This window comes from Seriola dumerili, unplaced genomic scaffold (genome assembly GCF_002260705.1).
Source record: "Seriola dumerili isolate Sdu_G_001 unplaced genomic scaffold, Sdu_1.0 BDQW01000043.1, whole genome shotgun sequence".
NCBI classification, from domain to species: Eukaryota; Metazoa; Chordata; class Actinopteri; order Carangiformes; family Carangidae; genus Seriola; species Seriola dumerili.
In genome coordinates this window covers 2,672,201-2,695,909 of record NW_019174298.1, presented here as the reverse complement: position 1 = coordinate 2,695,909, position 23,709 = coordinate 2,672,201, and the positions used below count along the sequence as shown (strand labels likewise).

Here is a 23,709-nt window from a genome sequence, read left to right as displayed (position 1 = left end):
TCGTTACACTTACAGGACAAGAGGTTATAATACACAGTCTGAGAGGTGCTACTTCCTCAGGGCAGACTGGACACTGCAGTGAGGAGACGAACTGACCACGCCAGAGCTAGCTGGTTAGCATGCTAACGTCAGTAGAAGAAAAGAAGTGGTAGAAATATAAAGGCCAATGGAGACAGCTCTTGGCGCAGAAAAGAATGAAGTTTGATGCTTCACTCGTTATTAATCCTAGTGATAACGAACCTCACAAATAGCTACTTCAAAACGATGCGAGCGAAAGTCGTGGCTCCTAAAACCAAAACATTGAGCTGAGAATTGATAAATTGAGGCAGAACACTGAAGTCGTGTCTGTATAGGACGACTGGCAGTCTCTATGCTTCACGATGACTGGCTCATTCACAGCTCTGTGGGAAGTCACATCCAATTAAAATCATGCAGGTGTGCGACCTGACACTTATCACTGTTACTCAGATAACTATGCTCATGCTTCCTCCACCACCCCAACCTCCTCCTTATGTGGTATTTTGTATTGTTGATTTAACTAAGATTCATGTTCATGTAGGTGTTTATTAATATTCAGGCCGATTAGCTCTCTCAGCACAATCCTCCTTGCTGCTCAGATTCATTGAGAGCCCCCTCAAACTACAGAGCCTTTTCTGATAAATTCAACTGTATAACTGTTTGTTATAAATGGTCAATTGCTTCACCTGTGTTCCTAACTGAACAGCTAAAAGTTGTTGATAATTATCAGTGGGTTCATCATTACAAGCCACATCTGTCAGATTACAGATGTTTGCAGTTTTAAGGTGTTGAAACCTGCCCCCACAGTAAGAAATGACCACAAACTCAGGTAATAATTCAGAAATGAGCTGATAGTTGATATTGCACTTTAATAACGCAAATTTGCAACATTACTAACAGCATTGCAATTCCAAAAACCAGTTGACACGCAGTGAATCTGTGAGAGTGTCCGTCACTTTCCACAGGAGCGACCAGCTGAATGTAGGAGACTACATCAAGTCAGTGAATGGCATCAACCTGTCAAAGCTTCGCCATGATGAGATTATCAGCCTGCTGAAGAACATCGGGGAGCGGGTGGTGCTGGAGGTGGAGTACGAGCTGCCTCCATTCGGTAGGTGAAGTGTGCGAGATGAATACACGGCCTGAAAGTCTCTGCAGATTGAGAAAGCCCTGTGAAGAAAATTTGCAGATATTTAGACAAATTTACACTGCTTCTGAAACAAATGCTTTGTATTTCCAAATACAGGAAAACAAGAAATTGGTTTGTAATCAACAAGATTATTAGCTGAGGCTCCAGACTGTAAACAAAACGCACTGTGGCTTCAGACCTGGACATCCATATGATGCAAGTCATGTTGAAGCCACTGCAGCTCAGAAAGACTCTAAAGTCTGACAGCTCATCTCATCTCAGATTTACACTCAACTACTGTGACTTTTCTACATGTTTGCATTTTTCTCTGTGTGTTAATGTGTTTTTCAGCTGCTTTAATATCTTCCCACACCAAAAAGTCAAAAAGGCAATTTATTTATAGAGCACATTTAAAAACAACAAATGTTGACCAAAGTGCATTACAGACATGAAAATTACAGTTCATTAGAAATACAGACATACTTTTTAACATCATTAAGTAAATTAATAAAAGTGTAAGAATCAATGATTTTTGATTAATAAAAAAATAAATACAATAATTGCACAGAGAACAAAGAAATAATGAAAACAAGATGTGAGCAGTCATGGCTTCATGGTGACTGTTGTATTAAGGTGTAAGAATTACTCCTGTCATTTCCAGATCAAAACACAAAATGTCTTTATTTCTACATGTTTAAATTTGATTGAGAATTTTTTTTAGACATTGCTGTTACATCAAACAGTTATTTCATTGTCATTTATATATTTGTGAAGCACATCTGCTCCACACTGAAAAAAATTCATTTCAGTTGCGTTAAAACCACAGTTAAAACTAGACATCTTTAAAATTGTAAACTATATTTAGCTCACTTTTAATCACCAAATCTTAAATGGTTAACATGGGTTAAATACGGAGAATAAATTTCTCCACTGAGGTTAATTACACATTTCACAGTGTTGTGTTCACTGTCATGATTCAACGCTTACAAGACAAAGATAACTTTTTACATTTCTAATACTTCATATATATAATATATAACAATTTGCCATTTTCTCCTTACTCTTAGTCCAGACCCCCTCAGGAGTCATAACAAAAACCATAGAGGTGTGTTTACACAAGGAGGGAAACAGCTTTGGGTTTGTCATGAGAGGTAGGTGGATGGAGTTGATGGGGATATTTCTTTCTAAACCATTCTGTAAAAATAAAAATTAAAAGTTCTAGCTCTTTGCACTTTTTTTATCTCTGTGGATTGTTTTTTAGGCGGCTTCCATGAAGACTGGCGCAGGTCTCGTCCTCTGGTGGTTACTTACGTCAGACCCGGGGGTCCTGCTGACAGGTGAGGACATGGACAGATGACTCAGTGTTTGCATATATACAGTACAGTCCAAAGGTCTGAGACCACTTTCCCATTTAAGTCAATGGCTTGTATACATTTTATGATTTGATCATGCACGAATGAGCCTATTCAGATTATTGTAAGTGTGCATGCATGCGTGTGTATTTGGATGGCTAGACTAATGGGTATGTGTTTTACTAATTGCCTTATCTTAGTCCGCAATGAAAATATAGATAAATATAATATATAAAGAATAATGCATCAAAAGGATTTCAAATCTGCAATATTTGTATGTGCACACTATTATGTCTTTTGCATTAGTGTATGTTGAGGGCCGTGCATGAAACTGTGGCTTCGACACATATAGAGTATGTTATCTTCAAAGCTGAAAGGGCACTGCTCATCCTGAGGCTAATGCAGCACTGCACTCTTCCCCATGAAAACTGCGAGTACCAAAACACTGGAGCAAACATAATTCACCATCAAAGACTTTTACGGCCGTTTATCTCGTTTATCCTTCATCTCACCTGGGAGGGAACACTCATGTGGAACTGTTTAATGATTTACTGTGACTGGTGCTTAGACGCTTGTATGAGCATCTTGTTCTGGTCGCCCATGTTTCATTTTTTTTCTCTTCCTCCTTCTGTGTGTCTCCAGAGAGGGCACTTTGAAGGCCGGAGACCGAGTATTGAGCATAGACGGGATGCCTTTAAACAGAGAGAAGCACGCTGACGCTTTGACCATGCTGATGCAGAGCGGCCAGGAAGCTCTGTTCCTGATTGAGTATGACGTCTCTGTCATGGGTGAGCACACACACACAGGGAATATGTGGAGGCATGGTAGGGCAGCGTTGCTCTGAGGGTAAATAATGTGGCCGTTTGGCTGGATGTGAATGAGTGTCGGTGCTAGAGACGCCACCAGGGGAGTCACTCGGGCCCGAGAGCACACTTCAACAGGGAAAGGGTAGATGATATTCAGTGTTTTGTCATAACGTGTGGCTCTCTCTCCTCTCCTAAATCAAAGCAAGTTTAATTTCAGTTGTTTTTTTGTATGCCAGAGTCCTTGTAGTACTTGACTTTATCTTTCAGGCAGAGTATGTCACGCAGGACAACTTTCAGGAACAGTCAACGTTAAGGATTTTTTTTAACATAACCTCAATAAAACAAGGTTGGAAATGAGCAACAGACATTTTATATTATTGTATTGCACTCCTGTAAAGTTGGGGGATTCAACAAGATACAGATTCATAAAACAATGATTATAATCTAAGCAGCACAGGCTGAGATATCCTTATTTTTAGTTTCTAGGTTGAGTAAAGCTACAAAAATACTGGATCCTACAGTTCCCATAATGCAGTTTGATGGCATGTTTTACATTAACAAGGTAAACTCCCACATCCTTCCACATCCCCAGTATGTAACATAGGCTTTCTGTTTTAAATGTGTAGTCCTCATGTCCAGCCCAGGATAACCCTGATGACATCACTATGACATCATCAGGGTCACTTTCTCAAACATGAAAAGACATTATACAACTGTTTTCACAGCCTTTAGTAGTCATTAGAGGTCTTCACTCAATCCAAACAGGTCTGTGGAAAATCTCCCCAAACCTTTTTGTTGTACGTAAATTAATTTTCAAAAAAGAAAGACCTGATCCAAGGGAGACCCGGTCACAGCCAGACCTGACCCGAATAGACCCTTACAGAGAGAGAACACCCACAAAGGCAATTAATTAACAAGCAGCTGCAGTGGAAAGGAGAAGCTATTTTGATAATCATAATTATAGCCTAAGAAAGAATGTGCAGTCATACAAACTAAAACAATTTGTTTCAAAGACAAATTTATTTCAATAATTGAAAGTCCAATCTCCACTTCCTGCATCAACAATAAAGCATTCTGAAGCCAACTGGGTGATAGATAGAGAAAAGACAACGCTCTAAACTTTTTAATAACTGTAATCAAATTAAAAAAAAACAATGCAGAGCCAATCTGACTGTGGAAATACAGAGTGAATCAAATCACAATATCCTCAACCTTTGGTCCAAAAGGAGTAAAATATGCCACTAAACGCAGGAGCTCACTAAATGATTATTACCTCCATTTGGTCATAGTGAGTAATTCTCAGGATTGCACACTGGTCTGTGCGAAGTAGGGCAGGTCACCGAGGACAGTTGACACACATTATCTCTCTGTATGTGGGAATTTAGGATTCAGACCTCCTGCCTTCAGCCTGAACCAGTCAGAGGGTTCACAGTTATAAGAAAAATGTACTTTAGAACTGAAATCTGGAGAAATAATAGTACACTGAAATAATTAGGCATGGTGTGACTTTCCCCTACATGTCCTCACTGTCCCTTCCTCTGTGTCCACGTCCTCCTCTGACCAAACCAACACATTTTGCATCTTCTCTTCTGTATGAGCATCCTGTTGTCCGTCTGTCTGTCTGTCTGTCTGTCTGTCTGGTCCGTACTGAGTAATTGTGACACCTGCAGGAAGTAAAAACAATTGGTGTAAATGTCTCTGAGACATGACAGTCTAGATGTTGCACATGGAAACTACATTTTACAGCATGTGATAAGTTGCACTAAACACTGAGGATGAACATGTTACTGATTGAATCTGAAGGCTCACTTGTTAGAGGGATGGATTATGAGTAAAACAGGCTCCTGGGCACTGACGTTAATGCCCCCCCAACCCTCCTACATAGGAGCAAGACACCCAGACTGAAAGAGGAACAAACACTCAGATGTTTGCAGTTAGTTTGTGTTTCTTCCTGTTGTTTTTTTTTTTTTTTTTTTAATCCATATTTAGTAGTTTTGCATTTACTTTTGGCTGCTTTGCATCTTGTTCTGGTTGTCTTGCAGCTCTTAGTAGTTGATTTACACCTCTCCGAATGTGAGAATTTACACAATGAGCATGTTGAAAAATATGCTTGAGTGATACAAATCATTTGAAAAGCAATGTAGTCCACCTCGGTCATCGAGGCAAAGTCAGCACATCACTGGATCAAGCAACAACAAATGCATATAGTGAGAGAATTAACTGTGGATTTGAGAATTGTATTGAATTACTTTCATTTGAAAATTGTGCCACAGCAACAGAGAAAAACTGTAACAATGTAAATCTGAACACAGTGTGCTCACCTGTGTTGTGGGTTTTTTTTCCATTGTTGGTTAAGATTGTAACAATTGTAAAGATTATATTGTGTTCCTGGCTATAGATGCATCCAGTGAACTTGTTGGCCTCTATCATCTCTGTGTGTATTATCTGTTTCAGAGGCAGTGCAGCAAGCCTCGGGCCCTCTGCTGGTGGAGATAGTGAAGAGTCCCTCTGCCAGCCTGGGGATCAGCCTCACCACAACAATATACAGAAGCAAACAAGTCATTATTATTGACAAGATAAAGGCAGCTAGCGTGGTGGAGAGGTGAAACCAACCTCTTATATTTCACTGCTCCTCAGATAGTTTCCTAAGAGAAACTTTTCCTGGCACAGTCTGACTATATCTCACTCTCTCAGGTGTGGAGCGCTGCACGCAGGTGACATCCTCCTGTCCATAGATGGGACCAGCACCGAGCACTGCTCCCTGATGGAGGCCACGCAGCTACTAGCCAGCACCTCAGATGTTGTCAAACTAGAGATACTTCCAGCCAGTCAGAGCAGACTTCCTGCCAGGCCACAAGACACAGGTATGTCCTGCAGGTGACACAAAAAACACAGCAAGTCTATGTGAGACAGAGATATAAGACTCTGCAGTGAATGGGGACATCATTTGAGACGAAGCATAATTGATATATTGGATAAAAATGGGGGGCGGCACGGTGGTGTAGTGGTTAGCGCTGTCACCTCACAGCAAGAAGGTGCCGGGTTCGAGTCCCGGCTCGGACACGGGGTCTTTCTGTGTGGAGTTTGCATGTTCTCCCCGTGCTTGTGTGGGTTCTCTCCGGGTACTCCGGCTTCCTCCCACAGTCCAAAGACATGCAAATGGGGACTAGGCTGATTGGTTACTCCAAATTGACCATAGGTATGAATGTGAGAGTGAATGGTTGTTTGTCTCTGTGTGCCCTGCGATGGACTGGCGACCTGTCCAGGGTGTACCCCGCCTCTCGCCCGAAAGGATGCTGGGATAGGCTCCAGCCCCCCCGCGACCCTACTAGAGGATAAGCGGTAGAAAATGAATGAATGGATAAAAATGTGTACAACTATTTATTTTTTATTATTGATTCATTTGTTATTTATTGTTTTGACCATTCAGTTGATCTTTTGTTGTATAAAATTGTCCATCACAAGTTTCCAGTTTCCAGTTTAAAGCTAAAACAGCCTGAATTACCCAACATTTCACAAAAAGAGACAATTAAAGAATAAAGAAAAAAAAAAAAAGATAATTTGTTCTCATGAACCCCCGATTTATATTGAGATTCTTTGGGAGGGGCTCAATCCCCAGGTTGGAAAACACTGGTCTAAACTTCCAAGCTGTACATGAAATAGTTAAAACTAGCTTTATGTTGAGCAGCTACAACAGTATAATTCTGCTTACACATTGCATCAGTATTAGAAATAAAAAAAAGTCATATATCAATCACAGGGAACATTTTACTGCAGAACGAGCATTTAAGTTCATTTTGATGATCATGTATCTGTTCTTTTACTTGCTGTCAGCAGGATTTTTGAATGCAGGACTTTTACTTGTAATGGAGTATTTTTACTCAAGTAAGGGATCTGTGTACCTCTCCCACTGTAATATCAAAATATGTGTATATAGGTCCGCTGAAGTTTTTCATATAAAAAAAATGGAACAATATGACAATTACAAGGCAAACTATACATTGAAATTTTGTACACGCTTGGGTGTAAATATGCAAATGTGCAGGACAAAGCAAAGGATTTACGGGGGAAAATGTTGACTAAGTGACTCATTGTTTTAACACTACATCATATAAATCTTTTGAAGTGGTTCTGTGTGTAGAGAATATACAGAAGAGCTCCAGCATGATGTCCTCACCATATGTATTGTGACTGTTCTGCTCTTAGCTATTTTACCTACAGCTGTAAAGAGCTTGTCTGCCTCCCAGCTGCCCTCTTCCATGTGCTGTGAATCAGCCTCTGTGTGTGACGTGTTTGTGCTTGTATGAGTGTATGTGTGTGCACGCTGCCGGCCGAAATCCCTCTGCCTTCACACTTGGCCTCTTATGCATACCAACGAGCTACACACAAATAGATACAGATACACACACGCACACACACACTTTCTCTGTCAGAGATCATGTTCGTGCCATGATCTGCAGACTTATTTCTGGGTCAGCAGCTGCAGGGACGACATAACATGTGAGCACGGGAAGCATCATACAACATGACAAAGCCGGAGTTCAGTGTTTTCTGGGATCACTGAATCCATTCTTCTATTTTTTTTTTTTTTTTTTTTTTTTTATTTGCCCTTTGTTCATTAATTTGCCTGTTCCAGTCTGCAAGCTAAACTTTCATTTGCCAAACTGCCACCTGTCTAGTTAAATCCTTTAGAGACCAGTATTGGAGTATTTAAATAGTAGTATTTAGTAATAGTAATATTTTTGTATAGGCCTGCAACTAATGATTATGTTCATCAGGCATTACTCTGCTGATTATTTATTATTTCTCAATTAATCAATTGATTGTTTGAGTTGTGAAAATTCAGACAGTAGTAATACAGTAAATGCTGGTAACATTACCCAGAGCCCAAAGTGACATCTTAACAATGTTTGTTTTGTCTAAGCCATACAGTCAAAAGCTCAAAATTCTGAAATAAATATATTAAAATTATTTCAATAATTAAAAGGAAAGGCAGCAAATCCTCACATCTGGGAAGCTGGAACCATAAAACCTTTTATATAGGGTCGTATACGAGGCCATACGGGACTGCACTGTATATACGTTCTGCCGAGTGTCGGCTGGTTTCAGCTCCTTATCTGTTCCCTTTCTCCCACTCTCTGTGCTCACATATACAGTATTTTAATCCAGCCGAAATTTTCAATAAAGCTGTTCTCATCTGCATCTTTTTCTCTTTCTGTTGTCAGACAGAGGCAATGCAATAGTGACTGAAACACGGCCCATTAAGACTACATGTTAACCAGCAGTCACTTCCAAGCTGCTGCTAAAATCCTGATTTTATAACGGCGTCTGATAAAATCACCAAACACATGAGTTAAAGACAACGCTGTGATTGTGGATGTATTTAGAATTTCATTCACATTGTTTATCACAAAGCATCATTTTTTATAAGCTTTTCGTATGTTTTATTCATGAAGTAACTAAAACTGTCAAATGACTGAACTTCAGTAAGACGTACAACATGTCCCTCTGAACTGTAAGTGGAGTAGTAGTATAAAGAAAAAGAAAAGACAAGTATCTCAAATTTGTGCTTAAGTACAGTTCTTGATTAGTTACATTCCTCACATATAGAAATACTCTCCAAAGCTGCTCAGCAAAATTTTTGAACTGCCTTGGTTCATTATTAGTTCACTATTGAACTGTCTCAATAATGTCTCAAAAGTGCAGCACAGGCATCACTTGTCTATAAAATTACAGGCATGTATCTTCTAAAACCTCAATTCAATAATGATTCAGTTCTTGAAAAAGGCGTTGTGACGTTATGATAAGACGATATTTTCACGGCTTCTTTCCCCCCAGGATAAGGTACAATTATAAGATGCAATTTGTCTAATCTCCTCTGGGGATTTAATAAGACTGATATGGCCACTAAGAGATTAGGAGTTAATGTTTCCTTCTACCGGCATAGATTGAAAACACCATTTCTTGGAGAGCTTCCCCTAGGTGGGCTTAACGTAAGCCGGCAGAGAGCTTTACAGGTTTGATTGAGTCAGAAAGAAACTGGTTCTATGAAAAGGGCCGTAGGTTCTCCTGCATGTATTTTGATTATGTGCAGTTGGATTTAACCAGGTCCCCTGAATGTGCGGCAAACACCCCATGCACCACTGTAGTCGTCCATGTTTCCAGCAAATCCTCCATCCATGTGAGCAAGTTGTCAAAGATTAGACCCCTGCAAATGAAGCAGCAAGGATTACTGTCACATGTAACATTCAGTGACAAATTTAGCTGCATGAATCTGTAAAGGAAAGTTAATTATTGAGGTGTGTGTCATGCAGAAGGTCAGCTGTTTCCCTTTGCGTGCTTCATAAATACGGTTTGACTGAATGTACTTTGTTACACAGGCTTTGAGAAGAGGGATAAAACGCCTTTCAGAATTAACAACAATCGCTGCTCTCCTTTTGGTTCAAAGCAGGAAAAGTCAACAGAATCGCAAAAAAAAAAAAAAAACAAAAGAATATGAAATAAATTAAATCAAATTAAAGCACATTTAGGCCAAACTGTTGTCCAATCAGATGCAGAGACAGACATCCTGCATCATCAACAATCAAGCACTCAGCTGTGCCCAATCAAGGTTAAGCCACATGCCTCCAAACAGCCAGTATCTTTTCCTCATGATGCCCAGCGGTCAACTTACTCAGACTGGTTTTGCACATTTGGGCCCTTTTGAAAGTGAAATTATAAAAATGATCTCAAATTTGCACTCAGCTTTTTGGAAGCTTGCTAGTAAAAGTAAGATTTTTTTTTTTTTTTTTTTTTTTTTTAGACCCTGCACCACTTCCCATTCAGCTCCCTGTGTCTAACTGAGTCTCAGATGCTCATCAAAATACATTAAACCACAGGATTTAATCTGGTGTACCATGACAAAAACATTAAATATCAATTACTATGCTCTGAATTATCCTCCAGGCACTGTGTGGTGTGGTACAGATTTAGATACGGGAGTGAAAGCGTGATTTCATGGGTAGAATTTAGAAAACTGACAACAGATCTAGAGGAGTGGATCTGCTTGACTTAATGGATGTGTTTGCCTCCTTGCTGATGCAGTAAAAGTGCAGAAGAGCAACCATCATCACTGGGACCAAAGCAGCAACTACTGCCATCCCCCACATGCCAGCCACAGCAAGACATGGAGCAGCCCAAGCCACCCACACAACCAGCAGGACCACTGCAAATGTAAGTTATCACTAGTGACAGCACTGCTGCTGGCAAGACACCATAGCAGGAGCCTTTTCTTCTGCACGTTTGTTAAATCTTTTTCCAAGAGGTTTACTCCAACACTGTTTCCACATTTCTTTCTTTTGTTCCCATGAGTGTATGCTGCTGCTGCTGCTGTGGATGGATGGATGTGAATAAACAGTCACGGTGATGTTACTCTTATTGTACCAACCTTTTGATACATGTGGTGCTATGTCTCTTTTCAGCTCTGGTGAGTGGTGGCTTCTCCCCTTCCTCCACAGCCACCTCAGGCTTCAGCAGCCAGGGTAGCAACACGCTGCCCTGCCCCATCCCTCCGATCGCTCCCACCAGCCCCCGCAGCTCCACCGGCAAGAGGAGGAACAGGAAGAAGGACCACAAAAGCTCGTGTATGATAAACCTTATACTTCTTCTTCTTCTTCTTTTTTTTCCACCCACATTAAAGGGTCAGTTCAAGCATATTCCTCATTAGTATGCGGTGCACATAGTTTTGGTTTTGGACATATTTACTCAGTTGCCAGTTTATAAGGGTACACCCAACCAAAACTAGTGTTTTTGGTTCCATTAAGTTGTTTTGTTCAATGAATTTCTTTGATGGTGCTTCTGTTATTTTGCCCACCTGTTTTATATCAATCAGTGTATCGTAATATCAGAAATGTCTCTCTGTATAACACAATACTGTTTACACCACACACCAAAATCTCTAAAATGATGATAAAGTTGAATCAATCCTCTCTTTCAACAGAAACGGAGCATTTTCTGCAGGACTGTTGAATTAGTTTTAGCTAGGTGTTCGTAATAAATTGTCAAATGTGCGTATGTTAACAGGATTTCTGCCCCCAATTTAATACAATGGAGATGAAAGGGATTTGTTTGTGAGTACTGAACATGTCTTTGTATATATCTCTGGAAACCAAACAAACACTTTTTAATTACTTTTTGGCATTTTGATACAGTACATTTATTTAAACATAGAAACGTAGAGACTCTCAGGTGTGTATATATACACATATATATGTATGTGTGTGTGTGTGTGTATGTAGATATATGTGTGTGTGTATATATATGTTGCATATATATATATATATATATATATATATATATATATGTACTGTATATCAGTAGACAAATTAATGAAAAATGAAATATGATGATGAATGTAACTGTTAAAGTGAGATAATCCACCTTCACTGTCAGACTTAACAGAGGCTGCTCAGTAGAGAGACGTTTTATTGAAAACACAAGTCGTCCAGCATCATTAGTGGGCTTAAGTTTTAATTTGTTCAGTATGTTGGGTTCAAAACTAATCTCTAATGAAAACTAAATCTAATAACTAGTTTGTGTTTAGAGTTGATTAACATATGTTAGCATGCTGGTGTTAGCATCTAGCTTAAAGCACTATTGTAAAGCCTGGTATTTGAGCCTTTATTTTAGGTTTAAATTTAATGACCTCACATCACAGAGATTTAAGCTGCTCAATTCTTTCTTTTATTCACAGCAATTTGAAAGAGCATAACAGTGGTATTTTAGCCCATTTACTTTAAATAGCGTGCACGTAACATCACAGCTAACCACCTGCTGTGTTTTAGATATTTTAAAGCTTTTTTTTTTTTTGAGAAAATGGTTTTTGCTTTAATTTTGAGCGAGCTGACCCTTTAAAATGTCGCTGCAGAGTGTTAGAACACCTTTCCCTCCCTTTTCGCCCCCTCACTGTGTGAACAGATTTGACTGATCACTGACGTAAACGTGACTGACGTAAACTCTGATAAGTGACTCATTCCCTTTCCATTCCCATGTTGTCTCTGTGGGTGCATGTCTCTTCCCCTTACCCTCCTGCTTTTTTTGTCCCCCATAATCCCTCTCTTGCTCCATTTATCTGCCACTTCTCCACTAATATCTCTCTTTGATGTGTCCCCTCCCCTCTCACCCACAGTATCTCTGGCGTCCAGCTCTGTTGGCCCAGGGGGGCAGATTTTTCATGTGGAAACAAGCGAGGTCGTCCTGAGGGGAGATCCGCTCACAGGTTTTGGGATCCAGCTGCAGGGGGGTGTCTTTGCCACAGAAACCCTGTCCGCTCCCCCAGTCATCCGCTTTATTGAGCCCGACAGCCCAGCTGAAAGGTAACGGGCTGAGACACCTAACGAGTAAACAAATGTCATATAGAAAGTCACCTTGAACTTAGACGGCCTTAGCGCTAATCATTCAGCCTGGCAATGAAACGCCACATGTGAAAAAAGGCTAATTTTAGCCTGGTGTCTCAATGAGTATTTCATCTCGGGGCGGGAGAGCTGCATTTGTCTAATGCAGCAGTGGTTCCCAAACAGGGGGTCTGAACTCACAGAGTGGGTCACGAATCATATTTGAGGAGTCACAAGATGATTAAAAGCTGAAAAACATGCTGTTATGCAAAGTTATTTTTATTTTTTTCATCTAAACTTTGTTTTTGTTTTTTTGTTTTTTTAGCCATGCCAGCCCTAGGGAGAGCACTGTGGGTCTGTCAGTCGGTCGGTCCGTGGGTACACCACTTTTGTCCAGAATTAAATATCTCAACAACTAGTGTATATATTGCCATGAAAGTTTATACAAGACATTCATGGTCCCCAGAGGAAGGAACCTATACTGACTTTGGTGACTTTACTCAAGCACCACTCTACTACCAGTAGTAGATTTATCACACATTATTCATGGTCCATTGATGTTTTTTTTATAATGATTAAACCTGTTCCCCAATATTCCTATGTATCATATTGATTAAGGCTACATGTTACAGTCCAATTAACACACAGCTCTGATCAGGCCAGTGCGCAGTATCTGTCCTTGTCTCGCAAGATTAATGACGGTGTCTGTGCCGACAGCGCAGGGCCATCTCCCCTGGGTCTTGTAACACGATTAGTCCAGGAGCAGTTGGACAGGAGTGACTCAAGTACAGCATCCAACTGTGATGTTGGTGTCTCAGCCTCTACACAAGGTTAATGAGCAGCGGCCGTTAGTGAATTAACAGCAGTTGACAGTGCTTCAGTGTATGCCCTCGCAATTAGGCGTCTGAAAAAATGTGTGATGTGTGTGATTTTCTTTTTTTTTTATTTTTCTCCTATGTGTGAATTTGCTTGCTGAGGTAATGTTCAGGTTCAAATAAGGTCAGTTTTTAATGTGTTCATGTCAAGCCCAGAGGCTATGTATACATATGTTTTTATTTATATATGACATTTTAAACATTCAGCTTATGTGACATGTTGTTAAAGTTAATGACGCTGAACCATTTCACTAGAAGTCTACATTCAAAACCTTGCTGAGGCTAGCACACCGAAACCACTACTCCATCAATAAGTTAATTAACTGACATAAGATTAATCTCCTACTATTTTTGTAGTCCTTTTATGGATCAAATTTTACAATGTTTGCTGCTTCCACCCTCTTGAATATGGGTGGTTGATGTGTTGTGGTATTATAGAATTTTTAATTCACTATCTTTGGGTTTTTAATGAAACAAAACAGGGATAAAAAACAAGTGACATACTTTTTCCTCAGAGAGGAAGTTCTACTGAAGTTCTACTTGCTGATATTTTAGATTATATTTGTAACTGTTTTAACTGGTGCATGAGTGTGCGTGATCTCTGCTTTGTGTGACAACCTTTTTTATACCAAGATGTGTTTTATTTTATTCACCCAACCCATTTATGTCAGTGAGGGTAGGCCAAATAAGAGAAATACCTCTCTGCTTAACACAATACAATTGAATAGCCCCACAAACTACAGCCTCCAAAATGATCATAAAGTTGACTTGACACCTCTCTAACGTAGTTTAAATAAAAACGGCACATTATAACCTTCATCGTGTTGGGATTTATGGCAGAATTTCTAATTAAACTGCATTAGTTTCAGCTAAATGTACCTGATAAACTGACAGCTGGCCATATGTTTTGTTTTCATGTCTCTTGAGCTCCTGAATAAATACAGATAATGGATAAACATAAACATATAAAGCTAAACTAATTTACTCATTCGGACCTCGGGCTCTTTGACATTTTTCAGACTGGGCTGTATTTTTCTGTGTAAAGGTGTGGGCTGCTGCAGGTTGGAGACAGACTGTTGTCCATTAATGGGATCCCGACTGAAGAGGGCACTTTGGAGGAAGCCCATCAGCTGCTCAGAGACTCCGCTCTGTCCAATAAGGTCACAGTAGAGATTGAGTTTGATGTCGCAGGTACCATATAGCACATGTACCGCACTTAAAATTGCAAATATAAAATATTTCTTGCTTTGAGATGGTGTTTCTACTCAAACCTTTCCTTTAAATCTCACTCAGAGTCAGTGGTTCCCAGCAGTGGCACCTTCCATGTTAAACTGCCCAAGAGGAGAGGCGTGGAGCTGGGCATCACCATCAGTGGTGAGTTTTTTTTGGCAACCAAACATACAGCAGGGGGCAGTGTTGCTCAATAATACCCCACAGACCTGCTTACTGTTAGTCTCCTTTTGAATCAATGTTCTCTGATCCATAAAACCCGGGCTTGCAAAAGCATGAGGGCACATACCTCATTACCTCTGAATAATGCTGGCCTGTACTGGCATTCATCATTACCCTTTCTGCTCTAACTAGCTGAGAAAAAAAATGCAAACAGGAAGCCAACTGTGACAAGTGCAACAAAAAGAACAGAAGCTTGACTAATTTGAAATATTTAGAGTCACAGCTAACATGGTTTTTTATCCTGACATAAAAACTCTTCTTTTTGTCAATTTCTCTTCTGTTTCATCAGCAAGTAAAAAACCTGGCAAGCCCCTCATCATCTCTGACATCCGAAAAGGAAGCATAGCACACAGGTATGTCCTGTCATCACACAGAGTTAATAATGTTACTGCTGAATGTTTCGTTGCTCCAGCTCTCACAGCACTAAGTCATATACATTTTCTTGTAAATACAAAAAAGGACCTGTGGCAATGACACAATGACAATATTTCTGAACATTTCACAGCTCAGGGTGAACTCAGTCTTTCCAGGCTCATGTGGGATTATTCATGAACAAAATAAAATTGTTTTGTGAATCCACTGTGTAATACAAGCCTAATTGGATTGAGCTATCAAAACTGGATCAGTAGGGCAGAGCAGCTGCATTTCAGAAGGGCTCAGTGTTGATTAGGTTGAGGGTGAGGTTACGGTCACCCCCAAGGATCCCACTGAGAACACCGGGCTAATAGGATTCTGATAGTGAGTCAGGAGCAGCAGCTCTCTGGTCCCAATTAATAGCTGTGATCCTCTTGCTCTTGTGTCCGGTAGAACAGGCACTCTGGAGCCTGGAGACAGGCTGCTGGCCATCGACAGTGTGCGTCTGGAGAACTGCACCATGGAGGACGCCATGCACGTCCTGCAGCAGGCCGAGGACATGGTCAAACTGCGAATCCAGAAGGATGAGGACAACATTGGTACATTAATCACTTTAATTATTCACATAACATCAATCCAGTACATGAGCAGAGGTGCAAAGTGATCAAGCGCATGTATTCAAGTACTGTAGCGTAATTTAATAGTTTATAAGTTTAAACTTGTCAGATGGTTCAGTTCAAATAACTGTTCACAGCCCAAAGAGGTAAAGTTATCCAGATACTGTCTGACGTTAATAATCTGATGATTAGTTTCTCAAATAATCCTCATTGATTTGTTAGGTCCATTTAAATATCAGAAAATGGTGACAAATGTTTATCACAAGCTCCCAGAGCCCAAGATCATTATCATATAAAATTAAGAAACAAATATTCACATCCCAGAAGCTGGAGCCAGTGAAATTCTGACATTTTTGCTTAAAAAATTATTTAAACAATGAATCGATTGTCAGTATAATACAATTATCAGTATTATAAAACGGGCTATTATTCTGTCATTTCACTAATGAATTAATTGATTAAAGGTTTCCGTTTTACACTGGACTAAATAACGGAACTATACATAAAGTAGTTATAACTAGCTACACCTTGACTAATAACAGTAAAATGCTGTTTATATATTGATGCATAATCTGTACTTTTTTAAATTGTTGTATTGGTGCTTTTACTTAAGTAAAGGATCTAAATACTTCCTCCACCGTTCTATATAAAACGAAACAAATCTCCCTGGACTTAAATAGCTTCTGCACTTGTTCATTTGCACGAATAATTTTCTCCTGAATTGCTTTGTCTTCACAGGGTTCATTACATCTTATGTAATCTTGAATCTTATGGATGGTATCTACTGTTATTTCCATGTGCTGTAGATGAGTTGGAGATGTCAGGCTCCATAATCTACACAGTTGAGCTGAAGAGATACAACGGCCCACTGGGCATCACGATTTCTGGCACAGAGGAGCCCTTTGATCCCATCGTCATTTCTGGCCTCACCAAGAAAGGCCTGGCAGAGAGGTGAGGGAAGGGCGGGGGGAGAGGTGAGAGGAGGATGGGTGGAGGAATGACAGGCTGGGGGTCAAGGTCGTTATTTGAGAAGATGGTGACATTTGACATGGTGACACTTTGGCAAGTCAAATCTGTAGTGGCCCCCTTTTGAATACGGTATTTTTGAAATAAACAAGACAGTAAACAATGGCTGTCTCGTCTTTTCCTATAACAAGAAGCCTCTTTGTCTCTGTCTCAGTCAGCACACTGGCAGCCTGACAGGTTTCCTGGCCCGCCTGTCGGTACTGTCTGGTATACTCTGGTATCTCTGTCTCCTCTGCTCTCCTCACCCTGCAGGACCGGGGCCATCCATATAGGGGACAGAGTCCTGGCCATCAATGGTGTCAGTTTAAAAGGAAAACCGCTGAGCGAGGCCATCCACCTCCTGCAGATGGCCGGGGAGTCCGTCACCCTTAAGATCAAGAAACAAGCCGACCGTATGGTTTTGGGTTTTTTAACTTATCTATTTATTTTTAATTTCTCATAGCAGTGTGAAAAAAATGATCTTGCAAATGTAGTTCCAGCAATGAGTTAAAATAAAAACAAGAAAAAGACAAAGAAAGCAAAAAGGAGAATTTCATTTAAATAAGAGACAGAGTAGATAAGGGCAGATGGATTCATAAGTTACATTGTGACGCAACACTAACATTCACTATTCTGCCATTTTTCATTAATTTTAATTTAATTTAATTAATTCTCCTGAAGACAGAACATCCCCACTGAACAGTGTACAGTTATATATTCCCTTTATTCTTTGCCAATCTTTTACCATACATTGTTCTCCTCTTGATCTCATAGCACAAAAGTAATCTTCCTTTACCTTACACTTTCACTTACAAAGGAGGAGGAAAAGAGAAGGAGGGAGAAAAATAGACGAAATATAAAGAAACAAATGCAAATTGGAAAAAATTAGGTTGTAAAATAGAAAAAGAAAAGTTTTGTTTTTTAAAACAGTGCTTTGATTTAGCGTCTAATACACGTATAGGCAGTGGAAGTGTTTTTATTGTTTTAGAAATGTCAGAAAGTGTATTTCTTCCTAGTTTAATACTCACTTGAGTCAGTGTTCGTTCCCAGAGTCTGATGGCCGCCATCATCCAGACAGAGAAGCCGGGTTTCTAAGTGACACGGAGGACGAACTGACAGGCTCCCAGAAGACCAGTAAACACTCAGAGGTCTACTCTGCCACTGTTCCCAGTATAGACTCTGCCATGAGCTCCTGGGATAGCTCAGGGTTCGACGCAGGCTACAGTAGCCAAGGTGAAGCCCACTGGATGCTTGCTGCATAAAAATGACCCATTTCCTTTCTCGCATCTAATGAAATCAGTGGCTTTTCTTGTTTTGTTTTGTTTTTTTATTTTCCAGGGACATATCTTCACAAGGCATCTGATATATTGCTCAATCCAAATGAGTGGAGGCGCTCAAAGCACAGGAGCCAAACCAGTTCGAGCTCGGCAGGTTTAGTCCACCACACAGTGCTGTATGATGGGAGATTCACTGAGGATGAGTGGGACAAGATACCAGGGTAAGTGCAGTTTTCCCATGTGTCAACATCTTGTTTTATGTCAGTGCAGCTTTAAGTGTTTTTGATTTCACAGCAGAGAACATATTTAATTTAATTTAATTTATATCATATCACATTGGTGGAAAGTTATTAACTCAAGGACTTATGTACTTTTCTAAGATTTTCCTTAAGTTTGTCCATTTTATGCTACTTTATACTTCTACTCCACTATGTTTCAGTGGGAAATATTGTACTATACTCTATTTACTCTACTCTATTTATCTGATAGCCATACTTAGTAGTTATTTTTCAGATTAAGATTTTACATTAAAATGTAATAATTTTATAAGATACAACATAATGTTTAAGATTAAATCCAACTTTTTTGGCTTGTGATCTCTCACAAAAAACTTATTGTCTAAATATCTCAGATAGTTTCATTTAAATACTGGTTTGAGGCCCAAAGAGATTAGGGGGGGGGGGATGCTAACTCGACCTCAAACAGCATCAACAGTAAAAGGCTGCTTATATATTGTTGCATCAGTATTAAAAATCTAATAATGTCGGGGGACATTTTTCTGCAGAATGAGTACTTCTACTTTTGAAAATTCAAATGTATATAGCTCATAAAACCTCTGAGCCTTTAATTAAGTTGTTTGAATACATGACTTTTACTTTTAATTGAAACTTTTACTGCAGTAAAGGATCTGAGTACTTTTTCCACCACTGTGTAGAAGTAAAAGCTTCTTTCTTTGGCCCTTTTTGAATTCATTGACAAAGTCAAACTGTTGTCTCTGAGTTATTTTCTCTTCATTTTGTGTTGTATGCTTTCACATTTTGTGCTTTTCCAAACTGTCCTTTTCTCTTCTTTCTCAGGTATTCTCTCTCTCATCTGCTTTACTAACTGCCCACGAGCTCTTTGGTGTTTCACATAGATACATCTTTTTCTGTCGCCCCTTGTCCACACCAAAAACGTTTCCTCAGAAAAAGCAACTAAAGCGCCCAAGGATACATCAGCCTTATCTGTCTCTTCACACTTGACTTTTTTTCCCCTGAACTTTTGTGTCACATGCTTTCAATTTTCTGCTTTTTTTTGTGGGGGTGACGTTACTTTTGTAAACTTGAACTCTTTTAAAGGCTTTATCTAATCTAGCGGACTCCTCAGCGTTTGAGCTGCCACAAGTGAGAGAATTTACAATAAAACCTCACTGAGGTCCTGAGAGATTTTCAAAGGGACTCTCCAGCGTGCAGCCCAAAAACTGCATTTCCCATGCTGCCTTTGTACGCAGTACCGGCCTCCAGACTGCAGGGCTGCTCTCATGTTCTGGTTCCTGCATTGTCATAGATTCATCAGCCCCCCTCGTTGCCATGGCACCCTGAACCAGGACGACAGCTTCTGGTCCCAGGCTCTGCAGGACCTCAAGACCTGTGGCCAGTCAGAGATTCTCAGGGAGCTGGAGGTAGGGCGACCCCTCCTTTTCCGGTTTCCTCTCCTCCTCCATCTGCTTTGTCCTACTCATGTATTCATAGACCAGTGTCTGCCTAAATGATCATGCCAGATGAAGCATTATGATAATCGTTAGAGTGTGTAATCTGTTATTAAATCTGACAAGACAGGCTGGGCACCTGCTGCCATACTGACCGAGGAAGGCATTTGCACAATGCCTCTGTCCCTAATCAGGCAGTTTTTTCTGCAGGAGAGATTATACATGTATATGTGTGTGCTTTTGCTTGTCCAAATAATGTCTTCTTTTTTTTTTTTTCTTTTTAATACATGACGCTCTAATAATCCCTTTTCATTTTGTGCTCTTTCAGGCATCCATGACAGGTAGTGCACTTAGTCTGTACCTAGAGGAGACCAAGACTGATGAAGATGTGATGTTTCAGTCTGAAATTAGTCCCATTAAGAGGGAGGGAATCCATCCCGAGTCTGAGAACAAAAGCAACCTCAACATGTCGACTGGAGCCAGAGACATATCAGCCAGGGGCAAAGACGACCCCTGCGATATTTTGTCCCCTACAACTCTGGCACTGCACAAGGTAGTACAGTTAGGGAGTGGACATTTCTCGTCAGAATAATGAGTTTAAAAATATACAACAAAAATTGTTGGGAATTACAGGGTACAGACAGGGGACCAACAGGTTTATGCCACATTCATATCAAATGATTTTAAACTGTAATTACAAGCAACCCAGTGGGAAGAAAACGTTGACATCAGCCTCCAACTTGGAATCGTTAGTCAGACGCCAACAATGTCTCCCCCAAGACCAACACACATGTAAATAAGCTGATGGCTGTTACATCAAAAATAAAATCCAGTGTTAACACTAATATAATCAATTCAGCTAATTTCATAGGATCCATATACTGTTTGTTTGTATCTGGTTTCACTTGGTAAAAAAACTGCTACAAATGCACAACATAGCAAAAGTAGATTACATTACATTGAATCCCAAAACTACATTTGTATTCTCCACTATATAAAGGGTGCACCCGTCTTCCCAGATTTATTCTAATGTTTTGATCCCCAGGACGATGATAGTGTAAATTAAAACTATAAAAGCATTCCATATTTAAAATTTTTTTTACCTGGTTTATGATTTATACCCTTTTCCCATTTTCCCTCCCTGTTTCACCTGGTAACAATATTACTGTAACCTGTAATTGAGTTGGTACGCAGTAATCTAAAAAAATACTTGCAAACAGTGTAATGTATTAAGTCCCTCTTCAACACAAAGTTTTTACTCTTTTCAAAATCTAACCACTATTCTACTTACCTTGAAGCTACCCAATAAGTATTTTATACATACCTCATATGTATTATATATTCCACTGTAATTAGCAAGCTGTAATCCGAAGCGTTACTGAATCATCTATATTATTATTGACTGATCAGTCAGCTGCACTCACTGCTTGGTGAACAAGGTACAAACAATAGTGTCATGAGGGAACTTCCCCATTATGAAGTTTATACCTGCGTGCATCCTCCACTTAACTCACCGCACCTGTCAGTACAGTATAACTGGACCCAGTGGATACCTGGCCAGTCAGGACTTGCACCGTGTGATGACAAAAACACAACAACACTCATTATACAACATTACCTGAGCCAGGTGCACATGCTGTGAACCCAGACTGCGTCAGTGTACTGTTTGGTGGTGACTGACTGACTGGGCTGACACTGGGCCAGTAATAACAGAGCAGCTCACAGTCCTGCAGTGTGGAAATTAGAAATATTTTCAGTTGACACATCTTTTATATCATCATGGAAAGTCATCGGAGCTTGACGTGCAGTGTCGTCAAAGCTGTTTCTTGTTTGGTTATGGTTAAACTGCTGACCTTGTTAATGTGGAGCTCCAAATCCAAACTGAAACAAATAATACAAGGCATGTGGCTGTGGATACTGTAACTATTTAGTATATACAGGAGGTGGACAATAAAGGAACCTGTACATTGCAAGGAAATACAACATCTGTGTGACAATTACTACAACTGAAGTAAAAACTTGTATGTGAATGTTTGTGGGCTCATATAAAAAACCTGATATGCCATACATTTTATTTTATGTGCACCTTGTGTTTTCAAATTTTAAACATTTTGGGAAATACACTCTCTTGCAAAAGGTAAGATGAGAAGATCGATACCATTATTATATCTGTTTGTTCAATATGAAGCTGTGGCCAGTAGCTGGTTGGCTTATCTTAGCATAAAGACTGGAAACAGGGTTGAAATGGCCGACCTGGCTCTGTCCACTGTAGCTCAATCCGCTGTAGGAAGTCACTGCACACAAGAAAGACAACAAACTACAACTTGTTATTGAGCTTTAGAGGTACCAGTAGTTAAATTTTGTTTCTTTTGGATGGAGCTGGGCTAGCTGACCTGCCTTTTATGCTAAGCTATCCATATCATGTCTGTATCTTTGTATTTAATGTACAGACATTTAGCTTTCAGCAAGAAAGCATGTCAGCATATTTCCCCAAACTGTTCTTTAAAATACATGCAATACAACAGAACTTAACATTTTTACTATAAAGCTTATTTAGAAATTAGATGCAGTTTGAAAGTTGCAGCCATTTAGGAGGTAGCAGGAACTAATGAAAGACACCATTGATTTTCATTGTTACATGTTTCAGTAAGATCCAATTGTTTTTCTTTTACTTATATGGACTAAAGGTCACAATGTCTCTAATCTGTGTAGAAGATATTTATGATAATGTGCTGTGTTCTACAATCTCTGATCTGTGCCCTGTGTTTGTAGGTGACAATGAGGAAAGACCTTGAGAGCCATGACTTTGGTTTCAGTGTGTCTGATGGGCTCCTGGAGAAAGGGGTTTATGTCAACATGATCCGTCCGGATGGACCTGCCGACCTGGCGGGTTTAAAGCCTTTCGACCGCATTCTTCAGGTACTGTTTATGTTTATAACTCCCATCTTCAAAGGAATAGTTCCTTTATAGGAATATTTTGGGAAATACTTTTATTTGCTTTCATTCCAAAGATCAATACCACTCACATCATGACATCATGGTTATCTCAGTTTAGCATAAAGACTGAAATGGCTAGCCTGGCTCTGTGCACTTCTAAAGCTCACCAATTAGCTAATCATGTCTATATTGTAAATACAAGGCTACAGCCTTAGAAACGGCTAAGAAGTAGCATGTATGCTATCTCAACATAAAGAATTATTGTGAGATTATTGTGGTGATGTCAGGCAAACAGCAGATGGCCAAGAAATAATCTGGCACATTCATTGCTCTGCTGTTATTCCTGCTAAAAAATAAAATGAAACTCTTGCCAATAGAGCAATAAGCAACTATGATGTGTTTTCATTGCTTCAAATCCTCCAGGTGAACCGTGTGAGGACCAGGGACTTGGACTGTTGTCTAACTGTGCCCCTAATTATGGAGGCTGGAGACAGCCTGGACTTGGTCATTAGCAGGAATCCACTGGCGGCAGCAGACACAGGGCTGCCCGACGACTGTGATGACCCTTCAAACTCACTGTTCTGCTTTCCCGAACACAGGACCAACAGCATCGCCCTGTGACCACAAAGACAGACACTAGCTTTTTAAACACTATAGCGCTGGGTCCACACACACACACGCACACACACACACACACACACACACACACACACACACACACACACACACACACACACACGTACGTCGTGCACAGTTAAGTTTGTCACATTGTACCTCTGAGAGAGACCTTCACACTCATGTTCAGCACGTAGAGCATCCTCTCACATGG

The 23,709-nt window shown here is 40.0% G+C and overlaps 1 protein-coding gene across 1 annotated transcript in view; it reads left to right on the top strand.

Moving 5' to 3' along the window:
• The window catches only part of LOC111217282 (glutamate receptor-interacting protein 2-like), a 32,634-nt gene extending 9,133 nt beyond the window's left edge, over positions 1-23,501 (top strand). Inside the window, exons 4-24 of the mRNA XM_022739065.1 lie at positions 984-1,129; positions 2,215-2,298; positions 2,409-2,484; positions 3,142-3,287; positions 5,760-5,907; positions 6,000-6,169; positions 10,389-10,517; positions 10,766-10,927; positions 12,472-12,658; positions 14,597-14,742; positions 14,845-14,925; positions 15,293-15,356; positions 15,811-15,956; positions 16,781-16,925; positions 17,253-17,392; positions 18,030-18,212; positions 18,318-18,477; positions 19,802-19,916; positions 20,272-20,496; positions 22,716-22,862; positions 23,304-23,501. Coding sequence (XP_022594786.1) covers positions 984-1,129; positions 2,215-2,298; positions 2,409-2,484; positions 3,142-3,287; positions 5,760-5,907; positions 6,000-6,169; positions 10,389-10,517; positions 10,766-10,927; positions 12,472-12,658; positions 14,597-14,742; positions 14,845-14,925; positions 15,293-15,356; positions 15,811-15,956; positions 16,781-16,925; positions 17,253-17,392; positions 18,030-18,212; positions 18,318-18,477; positions 19,802-19,916; positions 20,272-20,496; positions 22,716-22,862; positions 23,304-23,501 — 2,998 coding nt within the window. The remainder of the gene's footprint in view (positions 1-983; positions 1,130-2,214; positions 2,299-2,408; positions 2,485-3,141; positions 3,288-5,759; positions 5,908-5,999; positions 6,170-10,388; positions 10,518-10,765; positions 10,928-12,471; positions 12,659-14,596; positions 14,743-14,844; positions 14,926-15,292; positions 15,357-15,810; positions 15,957-16,780; positions 16,926-17,252; positions 17,393-18,029; positions 18,213-18,317; positions 18,478-19,801; positions 19,917-20,271; positions 20,497-22,715; positions 22,863-23,303) is intronic.
• The last annotated feature ends 208 nt before the right edge of the window (positions 23,502-23,709 follow it).